Genomic DNA, 23,576 nt, shown 5'->3' on the forward strand with positions numbered 1-23,576 from the left:
CATTTGGCAACCCAAAAATAGGAGGAAAGCTCAAGAGATGAAAGGTGAACAACTGGCAAAAGAAGAATCAGATGCACCTTGAATCAACACCAGTCTTATCTAAGACAAAGCTGGTGAGACTTACTGGTTTACAAGAAAAATAGGGTGAGGCTGACCTAATAGGGTAACCCTGAGTAACACTGGATACTGCCACCACTCAAACCATTTACACTAAGTCAAGGGTAGCCACCAATCATCCTTCCTTCCCATAGGGCTTCAGGAACAGCAGTTGTGGAAAACATGAAGGGTACATGAACTGGTTTTAAAGCTCTCAATGTCTTCAGTATCTACCTTCAACCAGAGAAGATTCTCCATATAAGAGGTTCCAATAAAATGGCCAAGTTGGAGAAACTGTGAGACAGGAAGGAAATAACTGAATTGCATGTCTGTTATCTGCCACCCAAGCATCAACATGGAAATGTATGGATTTCATCCCAAATGTGGTGTAAACTGGAGCAGGGCATGGTGGGAGTGGGAAAAGGCAGAAAATTAAAGCACGAGCTTTAATAAACTTTGACAAATATCTTCAGAGTTGCTGTTGCCATGTCTACAGTTAACCAGTTATCGCTCTTTAACTACAAAGCCTGAATGCAGCCTGTAGAATATATCTCCACTTAGACTATTCACAGCGACCTTTGGAATTACTGTTCTGGTGGCAATGGGTTTATCTGTGACTTGAGATACAAGAAAGTCTTTTTCATATAATGTCACAAAATAGGTTAAGAAATATTTAAAGTAGTTAACAGTGTTGTGAGTATAACTTGTGAGTATTACACAGTGAGATACCATCTAACATAAGGTCCTTGGCACTTGCCTTCACATCCCTGTATCTATGAAAACTGCACCTGCCTTTTTGGGGCAAAGCCACAGTGCTCCATCATCTGCATCTACTGTAACAGGGTGTGATGAGTGCCAGTCCAGTGCACCTCACTCCATCAAAGTGCTCTTAAAGACCACCTGGCTTTCCAAAAGGACCTATTTCCTACCATTAGTGGGGAGAACATCTTGCAGAAGTTTTAACTTACATCTGGGAGAAGATGACTGAAAATATATGGGCTTGAAAAATAAACAACCATAAGCAAAACCTGACTTTTGCATATTCTCATTCATAGGCAAGATGCAGAAACTGATCAAGAACATCTACTAAACCATGTGAAGTTTGCAACTCTTTAATAAAGAGCCATTAGGAATCTGAGAATTTACTTCAGTCTGCAGTTACCATTACAAAAATGCTAGACCACCCTCTGTCTTGTACCGAAGTTTCATCAGAATATGGTATTTCATGAGCTGATCTTGAAATTAACCATCATGCAGCCCCCAAGTTTAAAAAAATTAAAATCCATGCTGCCTTCATAATGAAATTACCACAAGTTTTCTTTCCCAGTTTACTCCCAATTTGCAAAATTGCAAAGACAGCATTAACAGTTCTAATCATGCTGTGGGATAAACCATGGCAGTTTAGCTACAGAATTCTGCTTCATTCAGGGCAAAGCAAATGGTGAGTAAAGAGCAAACAGAGGTGATACCATGGTACCTATAAAACTGGGGTAACTGGTGTAAGACATTTGGCTCAGCTAAGAGGCTGATACAGTTTTCTTTGAGAAAAAAGAACTGTATGCCTCTTTTTGCCACAGAGAAGCTTGCTTCACTGCATGGCAGGTCACACACACAAATCCCTTCCTGTGCAGCAGTACCATTCTTCACACCTGAACCAGCAGGTAACCGGGAACACAGGTGGAGACAGCTTTGAGTATCACAGCTTCATTTTGAGAACACAGTATCTGCTTAGACAGTCATTCAAATTCTAAATTGAAATTTACTAATTTACTCTGTATTTGTAAACAAGTTATTGAACTTTCTTTGTAATTTCACTGGCTTTTTTAGAGCAACCAGCAATAGCTGGAAGTTACAATACCCTTTGACTCAGTTTTTTCTGAATTACTGACATGGTTTATCCAACACTGACCTCAGATTAGATAAGATCCCAAAGAATTCATTAGTTCTGGCATAATACCACAGGTAGAAGACAAGCATTGAGGAACAGAACAGATGTGTGATCTAAAATAATAAGATAAAATTGCATCATATTTTGAATGGGATTTGGATCCCATTTTGTTCCAATAAAGGAATACAGGATTTCCAATCTAAACTGTTATCAAGCTCACTGATGATACGTTCAATAACTTCTACTGCATACAGAAATATTTGTGAAGTGTTACTTTTACAGTTGCACACATTTTCTAAGGAAAAAAGGTAAATCTAATAATTACACAGAAGCTTTGTAATAAACATTTTACCACTACATAAGCAGTTCTATGACCAGAGCAGGTAAACCTAAGCAGTGAGCACGATACGGCAACTTGACCATACAAGAAAATCCTGGTAACCTCCAATTCATTAACTAAGAATTTGCTGCATCTTGGGGTAAATCAGATTACTGACTGCAACAACGAGCTTCTGCTTAAATTTTTTCCCATGCACTCTTGTCATGCATTAGCAGCAAGGGGCAGGGACAAAGTTTTCCCTCATAGGAGTGTAGCTATCCCTCTGCCTAGGCTCAGAGACCTTTTACTTGGTGCAATAAAGGACTCATTCTTTGCTTGGCCTCTGGCTGCCAAAGCTGGTCAGATGGAGACTTTTCAGTCATGGAAATCTGCAGCAGCAATGCAGTCTGATAATCTGTGCAACATGGGGCAGTTTTCCCAAGCTGGAATGCTGCTGCCAAGACACCCTCCAGTACACTGCCTCTCATGCTTATCTGAAGTGAGACAGGAGGATACCAACAGTTGCTACCAGTCAGCAATTTCCACTGGACTAGAAGTGAAGATTGCACACAGGAAAGCCAGGAACTGTTTACTTTTAAGACTTGAAGACATTCCCATGCTGTCAAGACAGGGAACCTGTCTGACAAATATCTGAGAGGCCCAGACCATTATGGTGGCATGGGGACATAAAAACAGTACCAGAAAGTTCAGCTTCTTCACGGCTGGGCTTTCACATCTTGGATGTGTAACCATCAGAGAAGGTCATGCAGCTGCAGCATTATTGCTCTGTTTCTCCACTCTCAAGATGTAATTTATTTAATTTGAGAAACAGTTTTCAGAAATTAGAGTAAATATCAACATAATAATTCAGACACCAAAGGTAGCAGCTTATTTTAATAGCTCTCTAAAACAGTTTTAGAAGTAGGCCAGGCTGTAGACATCTAAATTAATAGTTGAAAATTAGATCATACGTAAATTTGAACATGATCCACCTCTACTTCGATTTTCCATCTGAACAAGAGGAAATGTATTATCAATGGTCCACTCCTTGGAAAAATCCACACTAGACACTAAAGACTTCTGTATACAGTACAAGAATTATTCCACATAAAAAAAGAAAAAATCACATACAGTCAACATGTCACACATTTACTATTATTTATTCTACGCTGTGAGGAATGAGAATAAAATGAGGAACACAGAAAGGAAGCAGCTATTTAATCCAAGACAACAAAACACATGTTGAAATAAGGCACATGTACCAAAGTTTGGGCAGATATCCTTCATGATGGAATGCCCAACTTTTGCATGTATATTTGACAGTCTGACTTCAGTCAAACCCAACAGATCCTTATAGTTGAGTCTCCCTACTGATATTCATTATATGACACTATCCAGCTAATTCTATTATGTTTTAACCTCTCAGCTTAAAGTTTTCCATCATGAATACCAATGGATACTTATGACCTGAAGGGAAAATTAGGAAAACAAACAAAGTGTTTCTGTCAATATTTTAATAAATCTGTTGTTCTGAAATCTACCCTCATTTTTTCAGCATCCTGCTGTTGAGCCATAAGTTACATGCTGCATTCTATAGGCTTCATGAAAGATTTTGCAGTTTTAGGGCTAAGAATAAGAGTACTCTTAGAAATTCAACTCAAAATAAAAGAATGAATTAATTTATTGACATCACTTAATTACATATTCAAGGACTGAGCCAAGTACAAAGTGTCAAAAATACCACTAAAACAAAAATTAAGAATATTCTCCTTGAAGGAATTGATACATTCAGACTGTGAAACAAAACACTTTTGTAAGTCTTCATCAGTGCTGAGCATTTGACTCCAAGTGAAGTTGGTAGAAGACAGAACAACTCAGTACTCCTGATGCATTTTTGATGACATGTGCCAAAACCAAACTGGGAAATCAGGCACTCAAGAAAATTTTCTGCCATGCTTCTGGATCTCCGCTTCCTCCTCCAAATTAACCAGTAAATTCTAGACTGATGACGCCACAAAATTAAGTTCACATTTGGTATTCCTGCAGTCACAGCAAAACTTACTATGCTTTAGTGTAAAAGCATGTGTTTTACGTACTTTCACATTACACTGACTTAGGATTTCAGATCTTTATATACTACAGCAAAATCAGAAACACAACTGCTCCTATACTTGCAAGTAAATTTTCCTCCTCCACAGTTTATGCTCACAATCTATTCTGGAAATTCTTTTAAAAGAAAATGCATGTTTTCTCCACAGGAAGGGTCCCTGTGTGGAGAGTTAATTAAAATGCTTGAAGACCAGGCTCCAGTCAGAGTCATATTTATCAGAACACCCACAGAGGACGGGCTACCCTTTGAAATGTTATATACATTGTCAGTCAGGGATGGGGGTCAAGAAAGGTTTTCAAGCCATCTGATGCTCTGAAAAAAATGTGTACACCTCAGAATCATCCCATACTGTCTATGATGGGATGACAGACTTGGCCAGGTATTTTATGAACTGAGATAATTGTTAGTGCATGTTTAGGATGAGTTAAAAAACGAGACTACCCCAATGTGCTCAGAGAGACTTAATTCATCAGTCAAATACCTATCAATAAAGAAGAGGATAATGAGTGTAAGAATGCTTCCTTTATTTTAGCAAAAGGTTAGAGTAAGAATTGATTTCCTACATGCATCATATATCAGAATTCTGGCAATAAGCAGGTTTTGTAACAGATGTTACCCTTCCTAACTATTATAAAAAAATGCCACCAAAAACCTGACCTAAAATGAAAGTATTAGTTTACTAAATGCTTGAATTTAAGAGCTTTACATTTTGACTTAGCCTCCTTTATGGTAAAGATTGTTTTAAAATCTGAGTAAGAAACTTTTCAACCATAAACAAAGAAGGCAAAAAGTAACAAGAGTCAGCTGATTTGAAAGACAGCGTTCATAAAAGGTCCAAGCAATTGCCTGCAAGATCTAACATAGTACAGAAGACACTTCTGGACCACAGCCAGTAACAAATAAAAGAAGAAAACAAAAAACACAGCATCATGAGATTATCTTTTTTCTCCTGTGCTGGTCTGTAGTAGCAGTAAGTATTTAACTGGCCTAGTACTTCATCTTGATAAAGCATTTTCAGGTTGTTGAAAATATAAATTTAAATAAACATCTGGTTTCTTTGTTAAGAAAAGGACACAGAACAGTTTCAAATGCCCTAAAACCAGACTACATAACAGAGATGAAAAGGTCCGAGCAAAGTACTGCTGTTTCTAAAGTATCTCAAGTTAACAAAATTATTTGTTTTACAAGAAATCATAGTAGCAGCATCCTCTTCTGCACCATGCTAGACCAAGATGTGGTTCATCAGCTTCACTGTTTAACAAAAACATTCATATTCACTCAGAAATGTCAAGTTAGCTTCTTTACCTTAAAACAGTAACAGCAAATTGCCCTGTGTGTCAACACAATTAATTCTTTAAACAGAGATTCTTGCCCTCGGTCTTCACAATGTGATCTAAACAGTTATTTTCTCAATATTTACAGGATAACTCTCTACAAGAAGGATCTGAGCATGCCCTGCAAATTACAGCAGATAATGGCGTAAGGAATGTCAATCACATTTGCTGCTACTCTATGAGATAACCTGAAGGCATCAGAAAATCAAGGTTTTTCCAGAGACAAGATCTCATTATTTAGATTACACACAGTTTAAGAAAAATCCCATTCCATCAAGCACAGGACTTGTATCTACTAACTAATGCCAATGAATCAGTAATAAGTTATTTGCCTAATTAATAATAACTATCTGAGGGATATTGATAGCAAACACAGTTGATTAGGTTGAAGGCTTATGTCAATATAATTTGATATTATAAATAAGCAGCACACGTATGTCTGATGTTGCTCTGCAAACAATCGATACAACACATTTTAAGTTGAATCAGGAATCAGATAATACATGGATTTCAAGAATGAAGTGTGAACCATCAACTAGCTACAGTAAACTTTTACCCACTAATTAAAGACATCACTGTGAATAAGGCCAGCTTATCAAAAGAGTCAAGTGTGGACAAGCAGGAGAACAGCAACTATGATAAAACTGGTACAATCAAGTAATATTCTTCCATGAGCCACTGCAAGGTCATATCTCTAGAAGCAGAGTACAAAGATTTTTATAGGCCAGTTTCAGAAACCCTTGGATATATACTAATTATGAATTGTCAGATAAACAAATTCAAAAAATAAAACCAATGCTTCCTGCAGAAAAGAAATACCAACACCATTAAGGCAGGCACGCCCACTTCAGACACATTGGAAAAAACAGACAAGAGCTATAGGTGATAAGCACATTTAGCTTTTAAAGAATATATTCCGGACTGTTTTCTTTCAAGGAATGGAGCAACTATGTGAGGTACAGATAGAAAACAAGACGGAGAAAGCAAGCATAGTATGAATTCCAGCTCTCAGTAGAAGCTGAAGTGGCTGGGTGGAACAGTGTATCTCTGAACTAAGGTTCAAAACAGTAACACTGCTTGAACACTTTGTATGAAGTAAAAGTGTAATATTCATGTTAAAATTCAAGCAACTATGAGTTTAGAGCACAGAGACTATGAGGAAATGAAATGATGTCTTGGTTACATATATAGTCAAATGAAAAAATCTTACTAGTCACTTTTGGACTTTAGCCTAATTATTCATAAACTCCTGAAGTCTGATCCATTGTCTGATTGCTTACCTCAAGCTGATTAAGCAGCTACCAATACCAAAGTCTTTATCAGCCAAAATTCAGAGAGAGAACTGTGTTAGGGAATAAAGGACTGAACTCAAAACAAGCTATTTATTTATGTGGGACTCAGTAATATCTTCAAACTATTTTTGTCCGACACAAGATTAAGAAAGATTAATTCAACATTTCTTTGCACATTACGTGAACAGCCAATTAATTCAAGTTTCTAATTACTCTTTCATCAAGTTATCTAATTATCTTTTATCGGGTATCAAGATACAGAATACATATTTAAAAAAAACCACCAACAATCTCAAAACAGCAGAAGTTCTTACTTTTAAGAGTAAGGGTAGGAACAGAAAAACAAAAAGAAAACTTTTGCTCCCATACTTGGCCAGCCATCTTTATCTTAAGGGAAATACTGTCACTAAGAAAAGGTTACATTTCAGTGGCAGTCAGCACAGTAGGATGTACTGATCTTATGGTGTTTCAGCTTGAGAAGGTTATGTATTTGTTTTGTCCTGCACACAATCTACATGTACTAGAACAGGAGGTGCTGCAGAACCCTGGCAGACTGTGACATTGCTCACACAACCAATGCACAGAAACCCAGAGAAACTGTGGTATTAAGATGAATGGCCTCCCCCTAGAGCAGAACAAGGTATTAACATGTACCTGCTCTTCAGCATTGTGCAGGGAATCAGACCAAGTGTGGAACAACTGCTCACTCTCTTTCAGAGCATCAGAGCTCCTATCTGTTTTTCCTGAAACAGCTGGACCAGGAGAACAAGCAGTGGTACTTAGCATGAAGCAGCGTGAAAAAATAGGCCCAACTTCCCTACCCACCCTCCAAATACCTCTCCAGCATATCTGAAAGGCTGTTTGACCTTTCACTGCACTGCTTTAACTTTTCCTGACATATTAGAAAGCATTAATTCAGTCTCTGGCAGATAGATCACATCTCTGTGAATCTGCTTTAATTAGACAAGGACTACTGCCAAATGGCAGTTGATAGGGAGTCGAGTGCTCTTCAGGTGATCCTTTCTGCATTAAATTATGAGCAACTTCAAGTATCAAAAAACTACTCTCTCCACTTCAGCTTTTCTGTGAAATGTTTTTTTTTTTCCTACCTCTGGTAGTTCAAAGACATAGCTGACATAATACCTGAAGCCAGGATTGCCTGACAGAGGAGAGTTCTGCATATCACAAGCCAGACACAACTGCAGTTTTTTGTTCTTTTCCCCCCATCTCTGCTGACCAAACATTTTCACCTCTGTACACAGAGTTAAGAAGTAGAAGGCCCTCAGAGTGAATATGTAGCCCTCTAAAATATAATTGTAGTTTCCCCATTTAAAAAAAAAAACAAATCTAAAATGAACAAGACACCAACTGTACTGTTTCAATCGTAACCAAGTTGGAAAGACACTACTGAACAAACAAGCTCAAGAACTCAGATGTCACACTGAGCAGAATAAGAAAACCTGAGGGAGCAGCAATGGAATTTGGAACAACAGATTTATGCACTCAGAGTGCACGAGGAACTTCAAGGAAGAGGGACTGATATGACTTCTGATCTAGAAGCAAGATGTCAGGAAGCACAATATCAAACTCAACTCTAGTGTTTATCAGTCTTCCATTAAAAAAAATAAATAATTTACAACACTGAAGAATCAAAGAAAAAGTAAAGATATTCCCAAAATTAAGAAGAAAAATGTATTTCCAAAAGGAATGATGCATGACAGTTACTTAAATACAGCTGGTTATCCAGTCTTTCTCGAAGTGTCAGAAGCTTATGTTCCCCTCTCAGTGCTATTTCACCTGCAGGGACAGTCCAGATTAATATGAATTTGAAGTAAAGCTCTGTTAAACAAAACAAAGCTATCAGAATTTACATGACACATGGGTGGTTTCTTGGTTGGTTGGTTGGGTATTTTTGTTCCACTCACCCCATCTCAAGTGTGAGAAAATACTCTAAAGAATTTGAGATTTCTGTTCATCTTTCAAAATGTTAAATCAAAGGAAGATCAACTACTCAAACAAAACCAGAATTATTGTCCTGTAGTTCCCATCTGTTTTTATTCATGGAAATATTTTCAAGAGATAAAAGCAAAACCAGTGAACAGCTACTCTTCTGTCTTCAGCCATGCTCACAAGTTAGTAGACCCAATGAATAAAAGGATCTGAAAGTCCTCTTAAGTTGTAGCCTGTCCTTCATGCCATTTTCCTGGTTGTTTATACATGACCAGGTTGCACAGCACCACAAGTAACAGTACCAGACTGACAATGTACTATGAGGCTCTTAAGCACAGCTGAAGCAGAAGAATGTCGCCCACACGTCAAGGAATTTTAAAATTTATTTATTTATTCAGTTATTATTTAAATTATTATTTCAGTTATTATTTATTATTATTTAAAATTTATTTATTCAGTTTTTAGTATTAGGTGATGAAATGACTAAATTAAATTAAAGCAGACACATTATGAGATGTAAATACCTTCCACAGCATCTTGCCACTTAGACAGTCCTTTTGCCTATCTAAAAATTAGATTAAAAAAAAAAAAGGCACACAAACCAAACCCTACCAAAACCTTAGAAAAATAAAAAAACCCCAAAACCTCCCCCAAACTCTTTAATCATATCTTTTCAGATTATGAAGTGCTTAATTCTGTGTATGTCCTTTATACAAATTATCATATTCTTCTGCATTTTAGGTTCATAGTTTAAAAAAGAACATAAAAAATTATATACATCTTTACAATGGCTGACACGTTAGAAGTGCTTAATATCATGTTCCTATCTCTGCTAGACAGTGAATTAGACAAACACAGGAAGCTCAGAACAGGCAGAAGATAACACCATAAGTCTGTTTTGTAATTCAGACGTCCAGTGAGTCAAAGGATGAAAAAAAGCAATCTTGTTACAGAATCCATTACACTTGCCCTATGCCTATGAAGACTGAAGGCTATGAGATATGCCAGGACATAATCCAACCACATATTCTTGATGGTTGGTTTATCCCACCTGGACTCCAGAGCAATCACCTCAGGTTTACAAGAACTTGAGTGGCCACATGCACACACAGACAAATGAGTGCACCTCTATCTGAAAAAATATCATTTGGAATAGAAAATGATTCTACAATCAACACAAAAAATCAATTCAAACATGAACCTGGAAAGAGTTCTTTCACTTAAGGAAAAAAACCAACTTGCTTTTGCTCTAGTTTTGTCCTCCACATGTGAAAATCAAGATTATTCTGGAGAAGGCACTGCCTAACACCGTGAAGTGCATTCTGCATTTACTCCAAGATACAGAATTAACTCCCCGTAGTTCACTGAGTTGCAGCATAGCAGAGTTGGCAATGTCTCAACAACACTCACAACAGTTTTCAATAAAAGATTAAGTTGCTTAATATAAATTACACTTGCACACAATACTAAGGACCTATGTTCACACTTTTGGCAGGTTAACATAGCCTTCATTCTTCATGATGGAAAAATACAACTTTTCCTTATCCATTTTAATTTACAGATACAAATTAAACACAGGTTATTTTACATGTATCAAAAAGTATAGACTTTCAAATTATGAAAAGAGGCTGGGGGTAAGGAAAGTATACCCACAGAGAATGAGGACTCAATTTATTGTTGCGTTTTTATTACAGATGTTTTTCAGCCTGCTACTTCTCTCCATTGCATGCACTAACCCAAATCACAGAAGGAATAGTCTCATTTTCTGAAGATCAACTAGATAATATGCTTGAATTGACTGCTGAGAAGAACTTTCTTTTTGTCCTTTAAAGGAATGAAGCCATCTTAAAAGAACCTGTTAAAAGTGTATTGTGCATCATAGAAAAAGTGCAAAACTTTTCCATTTTTTAAAATTTTTATTTTAAATACTTGGGAAAAAAAAAAACCACCTTCTACTTTTAAACAGCTTCAAGCTGCAAAATTCATGTTGCTCCCACAGGATGTAAATTTTCTAAAATAAAGATAACAGCATAGAATTTATAATTCTACCTGGACCTGACTTAGTACAGTAATGGTATTTTCAAAAGGACAAATTTATTATTCTTGAAACCTAACACTACCTTAAACATAAGTGGAATTTATAAATATTCAAACTTAAGTTTAAAACCAAAGAAACAAAATACCAGATTCTGAGGATGCAATTCAAGTTTTACCTTATCAGCAAAGAGACCTTATCAGCTAAGATGTTCCACTACAGGTGATTGATGTTATGTCTTATGTTACAGACATTAATTGGCAGCTTTTTTTCTCAGATTTTTTCATCTTCTGCACAAGAACACAGAAAAAGAAAATAATAAATCCTTTCTCAAGGAGTTTTTACCTATTCTGGTCAACACAACAGCACACATTTCTTTCCTCATAGAGCTTATTCCACAAGGCTTTAAGTTATTAAACTTTTATTTAATATTCATGTGCAGAGAAATCGCAAGACACAGGAGTTTCAAACATGCATTCAAACACTGCTGCAGGGATAATATGAAATATACTAGTCAGTGTATTTAACATGCTCATCCACTCTTGGAAAAAGCATAAATATGATGTGCACAGGCCAGATACAAGGCTGCATTTCCTCCAGATCCTGCATAAGAGTCATAAGATTCTATCCCTTTTACGTGAAAATAAGCAATACCTCTGTTATCTTATTTACACCATTTTGTTTCTCTACTGCTATTCAAGCATTCACAGAGAAGAATCATTTCCACATCACTCAGCAAAGGCAAAATGTTTCTAGAACATTTCTAGAACATAACTACCAAAAAAGTTACACTTGGTAAGCAGAAGGCAGGCCAGGTTTCTGCCACAGCTTGGACAGACTGCTGTTTATAAAAAGCAAAACCCAAAGAACAAACAAACAAACAAAAAAAACTTTTAAAAAAATTTAATTCAACTTTACCAGCTCAAATGGTACCTGACTTGAAAAAGTTGAGGGAAGCCATGACTGTAGGAAAAACGCCCACCATTATGTGTTTCCCCAAATTTGTAGTCACACTGTGTCAAAATCGAAAGAAAAAGCAATTGGGTGTGTGGGTTGGGCAGCGGAAAGGGATGAACATAGTAGCAATATACTTCTTCTAAACTGTTTGGGGGGAGAAGGGAAAACTAAGATTAAAATCTAGGAGTTTTACCTACTCCTCGAATTTTCAGCAGTCAAAAGTTGCAGTGATAATGGGACCTTAACATGACATAACATACCTGCAAAGTTTGCTTAGCTAAGACACTGCATTCCAAGAAGATTCATGGAATACACACTGATACACAAAACTTGCCTAATGACCAAAAGTTCTAGTTAAGAGCTGCAGAACCCATCCTTCCATAGCACTTAAAGCCCCTCAGTATTACTACACTTAACAGTGGGAAAAATGAATTAGTTGTTTTTTCTTAAATATCAAGTGATTCAAGATAAGCAAAATCAATCAAAGAATGGAAATAAGTTAAAACACATAAATATGGGCTAAATCTAATTAGCTTTTATTTTACAGAGAAAGAAAAGCTAAGGATTGTAAGTCAGGGATTGTTTTCAGTACACTTAAAACTCCCCCGAAGTCAAGCACTGATCCCAAATGTCCTGATGACTCCTGCCTACTGGTTTCCTCCTGTGCAAGGAGTGAATATCCCACTTCCTGTGAAGTTACAACAGAAGCAGAAGAGCTTTTGCAAAGACATTGCAAATTACACAAAGTATTAGAGATTATAAAACGCATTTGCATTATTACATTGATCAGTATTCACAGCCCAGGATTTCAAAGTCCTGAAGATCTCTTTTCCTACCAATTATCTGTGCATTATCTCCATATTAGAAATAGCTGGCTGTAAGGATCCTAAATATGCCAAGCTCCCTTACAGACCAGGGAAGGAGTCCTCTCTGGTGGTAACAGAAAAACACCTCAAGCATTCAACCTTATGCAGACATGAGGAAAGTATCACTGCATCAAGCTCAACTATATTCAGGTATTTATCAAAAAGCAGGAGTTGACACCACACAAAAGTTAAAATTATTTTCAAAATAAAATTCATTAGGTTTAAGATTTAAAATTGGCTTGAGGATGTATGATGATGTATGATGTATGTTCTGATGCAGAACCATATACGAGACTGCAATTTCAGTCTAAAAACCGCTGTCAGACCAGAAACTCTCTTTGCACAAAAAGTTCATTTCTGACAACAGTCATTTGGTGCATAGTTAAGAAAAGAAAAAAACCCATTACTCTTGTTACACACTTCTGAGCTTTCTGGGCTCTCCTGTGCAGGAGTTTCTCAAGCTTGACAAGGCATCTTTGTGTTAGATTTCCTCAATTCAGAGGAACTACGTTTTTTGGTATATTTTCTATACTTTTGTACATGAACATCACCCAACATATCTAAATTTCTCTATCAAGTCAGTACTTAAATATCACATAAGTAGTTCCAGTACCTTTTAAGTGAAGAAATTAATATTTCTTTTCCCCCTCCCTTCACCCCTATATCATTACTTTCAGTTTCTGCTGAACAGAAAAGCTTTTACTCAGACCACTTTCAGTTTCAGTTTAGCAGGGAAGTGTAAAAGAATGTGTTCTGCTTGAGAAAGTCATCCAAAGTTAAGATAGCAACCAGGAGTGAGGGTAAATGGGAAAAATAGGAGTCAGAGGTTAGAAGACAACAGCTATCTGGGAAAAAAAAAATCAAGTTTATACAGCTTATTTCAACATTACATGAGCCTTAATTATACCACAATCACTAACAGTCTGTTTAGAGCCAATTCCCCTTCACCTCACTTACTCACAAAATAGTTTAAAATATGAGACTGCAAATGAGAATGCAAATTGCTTCTATAAAGTGATTTGTAATGTTTCTACAGTTTCTAGGAAATCAGCAGCTAAAACAGTCTTGCAGAAGAGATGGCTGCAATTCTACGGAAAAAAAGACCAAACAGAAAACAAGACAGAAACCAAAGCTACAAAACTCTGACCAAGCCCTGCAAATATGCTCAATAGATACGTATGCTTAGAAAAAACACCACCTCATCTCAGGGTTAGTAAAAGCACCCTAAGAATTCTGCACAGATGAACACTTCACTTACAAAATGAAAAGGAAATAAACCCCCCTACAAATAATACATAACCCAATAATCAATTCAATAATCAATCAATTTACTGTATTTTTTAAAGTGGATGTTAAGCAAGAAACAGCCAGCTGTGATGGAAAGCCAGTTTCTATTTTATGTCAGCTCTTCTTTCAGAAGAAGACAAACAAATAGACCCAAACCATGTCTGCTGTTACTCCAGTACACCAGTAAAGCCTCAGCATCTCAGCTACAGCCACCTGATACTTACACACCTATTTATGGGGGAAGCACAGACTGAGAGCTGATCCTGAGCACTTACTGCACACCCTCCCTTTCACAATCACTGGTTATGACAAAACACATTAAGTGCTCCCGAATGTAGGTTAGGGGAGAGTGTCAAAACATCACATGCACCACGAGACATTAGTTGGGGTAAGCTGTAGCAGGCAAGAACAGGCTCTTTGAGAGGTATTTACCAACATACATATGAAAAGCCTTTGAGACTTCATAATATCTTGGTAACTGATATGCACAGCTCATCACAAAGCTGATTGTTTTCATTTGACATAATAAAAGAGTAAGTGTGCTTTTAAGGAAAGGTCGTTTTCAAACATTTATAAGCTTCTCTTACTAATATACTACTTATTTGGATTCTAAGGATTCTTAGTATTCTTACATTAGTGCATTTATTTGCATACCCTTTTGATATCTAATAGTAGCTCCTTAAAATATACACTGTATTTTTCTCTCAAATTTCAATAATATCCTCTAAACTTGCCCCAGTAAATATATGACATATACAAGGACAAGCCAAAATAAGGCTATTATTTACAAACTTGTGTTTAAAAAAAGAAACACAAAGCCCACGCCAACGCTGTTGCTCAACTTTGTTTGCTCTGTGATGGTGCTCTGCTGTCACTGCATTCACCATTTCGCCTCTGCTGTGCATTTCCTCCATGTTGATGTACAAAAATATTCCTCCTCTCTCTAGCAAAGGTACACTTTTCAGGTTCACTCTGCCAGGAAGACCTTAGGGGGAGGGATCCAGTTATTTACAACTTGAAATGCTATAAAATATCAGGCTGGTAATATTCTTTATTCTAAAAGACCTTTGTGTATATTTAAAGTCTTTTCCCCTGTGCAAGACTGAAACCTACTACCTTGTGCAATGCAATTTTGCTTTACTCCTTCTCTGACAAATAAACCCTTCCCAATTCTAAATAATTTCCTCTTATCTAAAGCAGCATTTCCACTACTTTCAAAAACAATACAAAGCATCTGCAGCTCTCCCTATGTCCAAATGAAACATTTAAGTCAGGCCCTGATCTGCAAGGCCTGAGACAATAATCCAACATTTCCTCCCAGCAATACAGAGATCAAGAAAATCTTTTTTGATTTTAACAAGGATTAAAAAAAAAAAAAAAATCAACACAGGGAGTCTTAGGAGTGTTGAATTTCTTTTAGGGAGCCAAAGGTCAGAGATGATTTATTTTTCAAATGTCATTGTTTCTGAACAGGTGTTTACTGCTCCGGTTTACTATGACAACCACCTATGTTATAGACTACACACAGTATCTACTTGTTAGAATTCTTTTGTTCAATGACAATGCTCTCCAGAGGAAGGCCAAAAGACGGGGTCTCTGCCTTCTTGCAGCCATACTAGCCAAAACACATGTACAGATGCTTCAGGAAAAAAAAAAAAATTAATATACCATTAAAAAAGGTGTATCAAAGAGTTAATTACTGCAACAGTTCAAGAATCAGAAGAGACATTTTACCACCACTACTACTACTACTACTACTAATAATAATAATAATTCCATGGAGTATGAATTACATCTTCTTCCTCCTTTCTTTCTACCAGCTCCACTATTATCCTACAAGCTGGTACTTTATGGGTAATAATAAAGCCCATTCTTTGATTTTGGAAAGTGAACACTACAGTTCTGGTATATCTTTTGTCCACTGCTGTATTTCATATTTTCTCCTCCCCTTACCCACCAACAGGAATGAAGGAATCCAGTAAAACAGAAACAGAGTTTTATAAAGAAGGATGTAAAGACTACCTCAAATCTGGAATGCACTCAGATAAGCACCAAAACTCTGTGCCACGCAACTTTACGAGAACAGGCAAAGAAGCTAATGCAAAAGCAAATCAGTATTTTCATGCTAACAGAAAACAGATATTTATGACTACAGCTAAGAGGCCAAATAAGCCCTCTGCTCAGACCATGAAAAAAAAAGCCCTGCAGTATGACTGTTCTGTTTCCTGCAGGAAATGAGATGCTTGTATTAGATACCCCTGTGGTTTTCATACTGTAAATGTATCAGCTGGTACAAATCCTCCGGAGAGGACTATTAACTAATGCTTAGAAAGAGCAGTGGCAACAGCAGACCGCACGTAGCACCTCAGAGAATAGGGGACAAAAGCTGGCAAATCGTCCCTAAAAAATCTGAGAGCCTGCAGCTGAAGAACACATCTTGTAGTAGAGGCGATGTCTGAGGAATGTACATATCTACACCCTCTTATTTCCCCTTACTCCGCTCACTGCTTCTTTAAATAAGGAGCCTATTGCTCATCACCACTCCTCTCATTTAGGAGCCTCAAGCCGCTGCTCATTAAACCATCCCTGCTTACACGCGGCACAGGAGGACTATCCACAGGCTACACACACCTCATGCACGCATTGCCATTTTTCCTCCTTTTCTACCGTGCTTTAAAAAAATTGTTATTATTTTAATTTTTTTCTATTAACGTTTCCGAGTGGCGAGGGCGGCGAGCGAAGTTCCCGCCGCGGGCAATGGGGCAGCCCCGGCCCGGGCACGGCTCCTCCAGCCGGGAAGACCCCGCTGCTCCCCCATCCGCATCGCTCCCGCCCGCCCGCCCGCCTGGGTGGAGCCGCTCGCCCTCGCCCGACGAGCGCCGATCTCCATTGCAAAACCACTGCCAAGGCCAGAAGCTGGGAGGAGAGACCGCGGGGAGGAGGAAGGGAAAAGAAGGTGTAAACCTGTCTGGGGGAGAGCCCGGGCACGGACACGGCCGGGGGGCCCGAGGGCAGGGCAGGGCCGGGGGGGGGGGGGGGGGCACGGGGAGACAAAGGAGGGATGGAGGGTGCCCAAGGAAAACAGGGGAAGCCGGGGAGGGGGCGCTGCCGGGGAGTCCCGCGGGGCACCTGCCCGCCCCGGCACACCCCCGCACAGACAGACAGACATACACACACACATACGTACCGAGCAGCAGCAGGCGGTGCGTCTGCTTGTACTCCCGCTTCTGCTCCTTGAGCGCCCGGTCGATGCTCTTACTGACTTTCCTCGCCTCCTTCTCCGCCTCCCGCTCCTCCAGGCGCAGCTTCTCCCAGGTCCGCTGGAGCGCCGGCGGCTGGTGCAGCGCCTGCTGCCGCGCCGCCTTCCCCCCGCCGCCAAGGCCGGGGCCGCCGGCCTTGGGCAGCGCCGGCTGCCGCTCGGGGGCCGCCCCATTGCCGCCGCCGCCGTTCTGCAGCAGCAGCAGCGGCGGCCCGTCCGTCTCCCCGCCGGGCTTACCGCCGGGCCGGAGCGGGACGCCGAGAGGCTGCGGCTGCGGGGCGGCGTGAGGCTCCGCCGGCGCTTCGGGCTCCGAGGCGGCGCCGGCGCTGGAGATGGAGCCGCCGCCGCCGGCGTCGCCGAAGAGCCGCGGGCGCAGGCTGTAGCAGAGCCCCATGGCTCGGTGCCCCCGCCGGGGACGGGCTGTGGCGCGGCGGCGCTGGCCTCAGCGCTTCCCGCCGGCCGGGCAGGCGGCGGCGGCGGGCGGGGAAGGGGCGCCGCGGAGCCCCTCACGGCCCCGCTGGGCCATCTTGCATCTTCCTCCCGGGCTGTGGCGGCGGCTCCTCGGCGCCGATCACCTGACACCGACCGAGCTGCCACCGCCGGGTCCACGTTACCGTAAATACCCCAGCGCCAGCCCACCGCGCAGCGCCGCCGGGGGAAGGGCGGGGGCGCCGCGCCGGCACACAGGCGCACACGGAGCGCAGCCCCCCGCCCCCCGCCCGGCTCGCCCGACGGGGCCGGGGTCTCCGGAACTCCCGCTCCGCGCCCTGCCCGGAGACCCTCGCCCCCCAAGCCACCCGCCCTCCTTGCTTCCTCCCGCACTCCTTGTTTCCTCCCTGCCTGGAAGGGCCGCCGTGCCGCCTGTGCGAGCCCCGAGAGCTGCACGCAGCCCTACCCCTGCAGGGCTATGCCCCTGACAGACACCGTCTCCCCCGGCATCCCAGGGGGAGAGGCCGAGGCGGAGGCCTCTCACTGAGGGGCACCCCGCACGGTGACAGCGGCCCCGGAGAGGCCGAGGCAGCCCCCGGCAGCCTGGCATCCTCCTCACAGCTACAACGCGGTTCTGAGCCCTGTGCGCACACATGCGGCTCCGCGCCCACGCGCTGACTAAGGATGCCGTGGGAGGAAGGCTTTGGGTGCGACGGTAGGAGAAAATAATAGGCAATGTTGGGGTTTGCTCGCTGTCTCAGTCAGTGTTGGCAGCAGTAGTACTCCAGCAGCGTGCTGCTGTGGGCTGTGGAGGAAAGGCTGGTGCTAGAAACCCAGTTCCAAGGCGGTGGCAGCCCTTCTCAAGAGAAGACCTGGAAAAATTCAAGTTACTTGGAATGTGTCTCAAATAGGCTCTCCTTCCGCTTCATGCATCTCCGTGTTCTTCGAAATCTCAGCGTGTTTTCAGGAACACGTGGCTAGTGGATGAAAGTGGGTCTCTGAATCTTAAAGCAAAGATCAATCATGTCATGTGTTCACTATTATGACTGACATGTACCTTAGCATAATGTAGAGGCTCTTAACTTCAGTAACCTTGACTGTGTTCAAAAACATCTTTATTCATGCTGCATCTCTTTGGATTCTGCAATGACCTGTTGTATTAGGTCATTGATTTTTGTCTCCTATTTTTTTGCAGTGACCAGTACTCTGTTAATAGATGCCACTGTTTATATAATGTGGTGTGTAGAAACAGAGGGAGATAAAGTTCCCAGACTTCTTTACAATTAATGAATTAGAGCAAATTGGATTCAGTTTTTAGTTCCTGGATATGGGAAACAGAATTGGTTTTGTGACAGATTTATTTGTGTCAAATGATTTGACAAATATCTTATAAAATATGTATTTACAAAGCAGTGAGTTGTGTGTTAACATCCACCGGAAAAAAATCCCTACACAGGCATAAAATAAATAGATTCCTTTTAACTGAAAGTATCAAGTGTCTGTAATTTCACCACACAAAGGAAATTTTGCTACTGAAAATATTAGGAGGATCCAGCACACTCTAGATGTTGTTCTCTTATACCCTTCAAAAGGCTCACCAATTGAGCTTTGGCTGATGCTGTGGCTCCAAGAAACCACTCCACAGCTTTTGCTTCTATTGTATGTTTTAATACCTGACCCTACAGTGTGCTGGTTGCAATCTTCTTGCGAAACATGTAAGCAGTTACATCACAGCAGAGGATGTTTCACCACTTTTGCAGAGCTTCTCTGCCTCAGCTCAAATACGGACCATAAGGATACAATATTTCTTCGGTTGGGAGTGAAAGATTTCAGCTTTTGGCTGAAAACAAACAGGAATTTGGATAAGAGGAATCTAAATGGACTGGCTAGCTGGGATCCTGAGATTAGTAGCTGTATGCTTTCCGGTGTAATTGGATCACATTGGAGAATTTGCTACTCATCCAATGATAAAATAAAACCTGAGAAAAACCCAATAACAAGCAAAAGCGAAAGTAATGGTGAAAGTTAGAGATTTAATATTTGGGGTCCAAATGTTGATGGACTTAGTTTTGTGAAGGTGATCCTTAGAGCTCAATGCATACAACAGCATTTGCAGAACCATGAACTGCTTTCCAAATAGCAGAAGAAATGCTATAACCTGGCCAAATGAGTTCAGATCAGGTAAAATTTCTCTTAAAGTGCTTCTGGGCATGTACAGTGTGTGCTCAGTGAGTAACAGGGAAGATGAATGACATATTTGAAATTAGAGGAGACCTGGCAGAAAAAAAAAGGCACTGTAAAATCCCATGCTTTGTAAGTAATTTTGAAATAGCAGCCTGTGTATTAACAACTATGTAGAGTTAGGATCCTTAAAAGAACTGACCACTCTGGAAAACACTGAAATAAATGCTCTACCTTATGAAGTGGCACATAAAGTATGTTCACTGAAAGATCCTTCAGTGACCTACAAGAGCAAACTGTGTCCTGAGAGTCTTCCATAATTATTTTCTTAGAACTTCTAATAAAGAACAATAAGCAGCCTGTCTTCTCTCTTCCCCAGAGGAATAGTGATCATCACTACTTCCGGATTACCATGGACTGAGATTTTCAAGAATTTAAAGTGAAAAAGTCAGTACGGTGCAGTTTTCTGATCTGAACTCTTTGAAGAGTTCCTCTTTCATGGAATTTTCAAAGGTTAGTCATCCAAACCAGGACTTAATGACAGGCTCAGTTTTTCAGTAGCACTAATTAGCCACAAGTTTCATTGTGTTAACTGAAATTAGAATCATAGGATCATAAAACAGCCCAGGACTGTTCTCTGGTGAAGGGATCCTCAGAATTTCATCTGGTCTGACCTTTCATGGGAAAGGCAGCCTAGATGGGATCACCTAATACTCTGTCTAACTGCATCTTGAAAAATCTCCAGCAATGGAGACTCTACCATGCCCCTGGCAAGGTTGTTCTAGTGAATGGTTGCTCCCACTGTAAAAAATTATTTCTTGCATTGAAATAAAACATTTCCTGGTGCAACTTGCACTCATGGCCTCTTGTCTTCACCCCATAGCTTCTTGTGGCTACAAATTTCTCTTTTGTCTTTGTGACCACCCTTTAAATACAGGAATACTGCGATGAGGTTTTCACTTGAGCATTCTATTTTCCAAGGAGAAGAGAAGGTCACTCCTGAGCCTTCTCCTTCTCTCAATCTGCTCACAGGGTAGGTTCTGCAGCCTTTGGATTATCTTTTTGGCCTTTCTTGGGACCTTCTCCAGTCCATCCACATTTTTTTTTAATTGTGGGCATGGTTAATAAATAAATACCTTTGGATATGAACTTCTAGTCAACCACTTTAAACTGTTTCTTCTTTGTTTTTGCTTTCAGTGTATAGTTCTACCGAAGAAATAACTAATAAGAGATGGTATCCAGTCATATGCAGGAGCTGGGTATGACCATGAGATGGCTTTATTTACTCCAAGGAGTAATACAAGTCAAGTAAGAAAATCTATAAATATTACTCCTAAGAAGATGTGTCTTTACTATTTATTAAAAAGAAGTGCAAGATATGCGTTTCTTGAAAACTCATATGAAAATAATTTGTGTTCTTTTCCTAGTTTTATAATAATTTTGATTTAACAATATTTATCATCACAATATAACTTTTTGGGATTTATACAATGTAACAAGTTTTAACCAAGAAATGCGTGTTTGTCATCAAACCGAAACAAATATAGTAAATGCAGTTGCCTTGAAAATATAACTATGTAGTAATTGAAGGGACTCCAGCTAAACAAATCTGTAAGAATTTTGATCAGGCAAGGATCTTAAAGGCAAGGAGAAGCTGTTCTGGGGCTGGACATTTGCTTATGTTCTTTTTCCTCTGATAAATCACTGTAGTGGTGAATGAGTTTGTCCATATTCTGACTACAACTTTGCCATATTGTTTTTCTGTATCTTAGAATATTGCTATGAATTCAGAAACTATAAATTCAGAACCTGCAGTGGGATATTATTTCTAAACGGGTTTGACATATTTTCCTTGAGAGTTTTCAGAGCCTCAGTGATGATTACTGAAAAATGCTGCAAGATTTTTAGGTTTATTAAAGAGGAAAGCAATATGCTAGAAGGAAAAAAAGAAAGTAGAAAGTCATGTGCCATGACAACCACTAGATATTTGCAAAACTCCTGTTGAGATTAATATCCCTCATGGATAAAGGGTCTAGGATTTACCCAGATGCCATCAGATAATGAACATCTCTTATCTTCTTTGATAGACACTTGTCAAAAATCTACTTGCTTCTTGTGGGATAAGTACTATTATCCTTGTTCTTACAGTTTACAATAAACACTAGTGTGCCTGTGCTGCCCTGTATCATTGCAGGTATACAGGAAGAGGAAAATAATCCTCCTTGATGTATGCTTTTCTCTCTAAAAGCTGAAACCTTTGCTGCTGATAGAAAACTTGCTGGTAAGCACAGCTACAATAACAAATCTCTACGTGAAATGTCCAGAGATTAGATGAGTGTCCTGATCTCCTCCCAGCCTCAATTTGTCCAAAGACAGAAGACTACTGAAAAGACAGAAAACTGTGTATTTTCCCTTGGTCTTCTTTACAGGACATTGCAGGATTTATAACCCATCCATCCTAGACACAAGACACACAGACACACAGATACAAACTCACTCTCTACCCCTCACTCTGTTTTCACAGAACTTTAACCTTCCCCGCAGATTTTACATGCCACTTTTACTGGTTGCTTGAAGATTTTTAAAGGGGGAAAAAAACAAGCCTTATAGTGGGAATTCAGCTACAACTGTAATAGTTGTAGAGCAACAGTGATTCAAACCTAATTTTATCAAATCATCTCTCACTCATCACCATGGTATTTTTTGCACCTTGTCATATCTGAGCATGATAGCAGTAAAACCATCTACCACTTTTTTTGGAAAGCTCCTTCCATGTAAATACTGTAAACAATTTAGCAGCTCTTAAAGCATCCTCCATAAAATGTCCTGCTGAAAAAACAGATATAAGTTTATTAAAAGTCAGGCCATTAGTGACACCAGTAGTAAAGTTGCCTTGTATCTCCCATTATTAGACATTATTTTTTCCTTGCTTAAAACTGTGCAAAAATGAGATTTCAGCTAAATTGCAGCACATGCTGAAATCTGTCTCAGGATGAATATTTTTGTTTGGTTTACCTTCCAAAATACCTCAGCCATTTTCACAAAGAGTTTAACGAGAAAAATACTGTTGCAATGTAAAAGCATCTTACTGGATTTCAGAAGGACCAACAGATTATAGCTCTTGTATCAGTCATGGTGGATCTTTTTGCTTTAAGAGAAGTGATTACCAGGATATAGAAGACATTTTAAGCAATGTCAGAGTAGACAAGCTTAAGGGAATTTACTGCAAGTACCAAAAATAAGATAAAGTAGGTCAGCTTGCTGGAAAACTAGGTTCTGAGGAAATGAAGTAAGAAAACATTTAGAAAGAGATTTATAATGCAAACTGTGGGATCAGCTAATTTTCTGTGGTACTGCATAAAGCAGGGAAGGAAAGAGTGATAGGAAAACAAATAAAATTGAAGTCTATGTATACCTAGCAGTGCTACCAGATAACATAGTGCACTGTTGTGCAGGCATAACTACTGCTGTCTCTGCAGCATTTAGTTTGTTGCTACTTCTAAAGGAATTTGAACAATAAATTTACAAGTCTCCTAATGATCTCTTTAAAATATCTTTGTAAAGATTTCTTTA

General features: G+C 39.8%; 1 protein-coding gene across 1 annotated transcript in view; it reads right to left on the reverse strand.

The window, feature by feature from the left end:
• GNAL (G protein subunit alpha L) overlaps positions 1–17,802 on the reverse strand; it is a 179,865-nt gene extending 162,063 nt beyond the window's left edge. The window contains exon 1 of the mRNA XM_066561501.1: positions 17,322–17,802. Coding sequence (XP_066417598.1) covers positions 17,322–17,787 — 466 coding nt within the window. The 5' untranslated portion in view covers positions 17,788–17,802. The remainder of the gene's footprint in view (positions 1–17,321) is intronic.
• Positions 17,803–23,576: the final 5,774 nt, after the last annotated feature.

This window comes from Molothrus aeneus, chromosome 1 (assembly GCF_037042795.1).
Source record: "Molothrus aeneus isolate 106 chromosome 1, BPBGC_Maene_1.0, whole genome shotgun sequence".
Lineage (NCBI taxonomy): Eukaryota > Metazoa > Chordata > Aves > Passeriformes > Icteridae > Molothrus > Molothrus aeneus.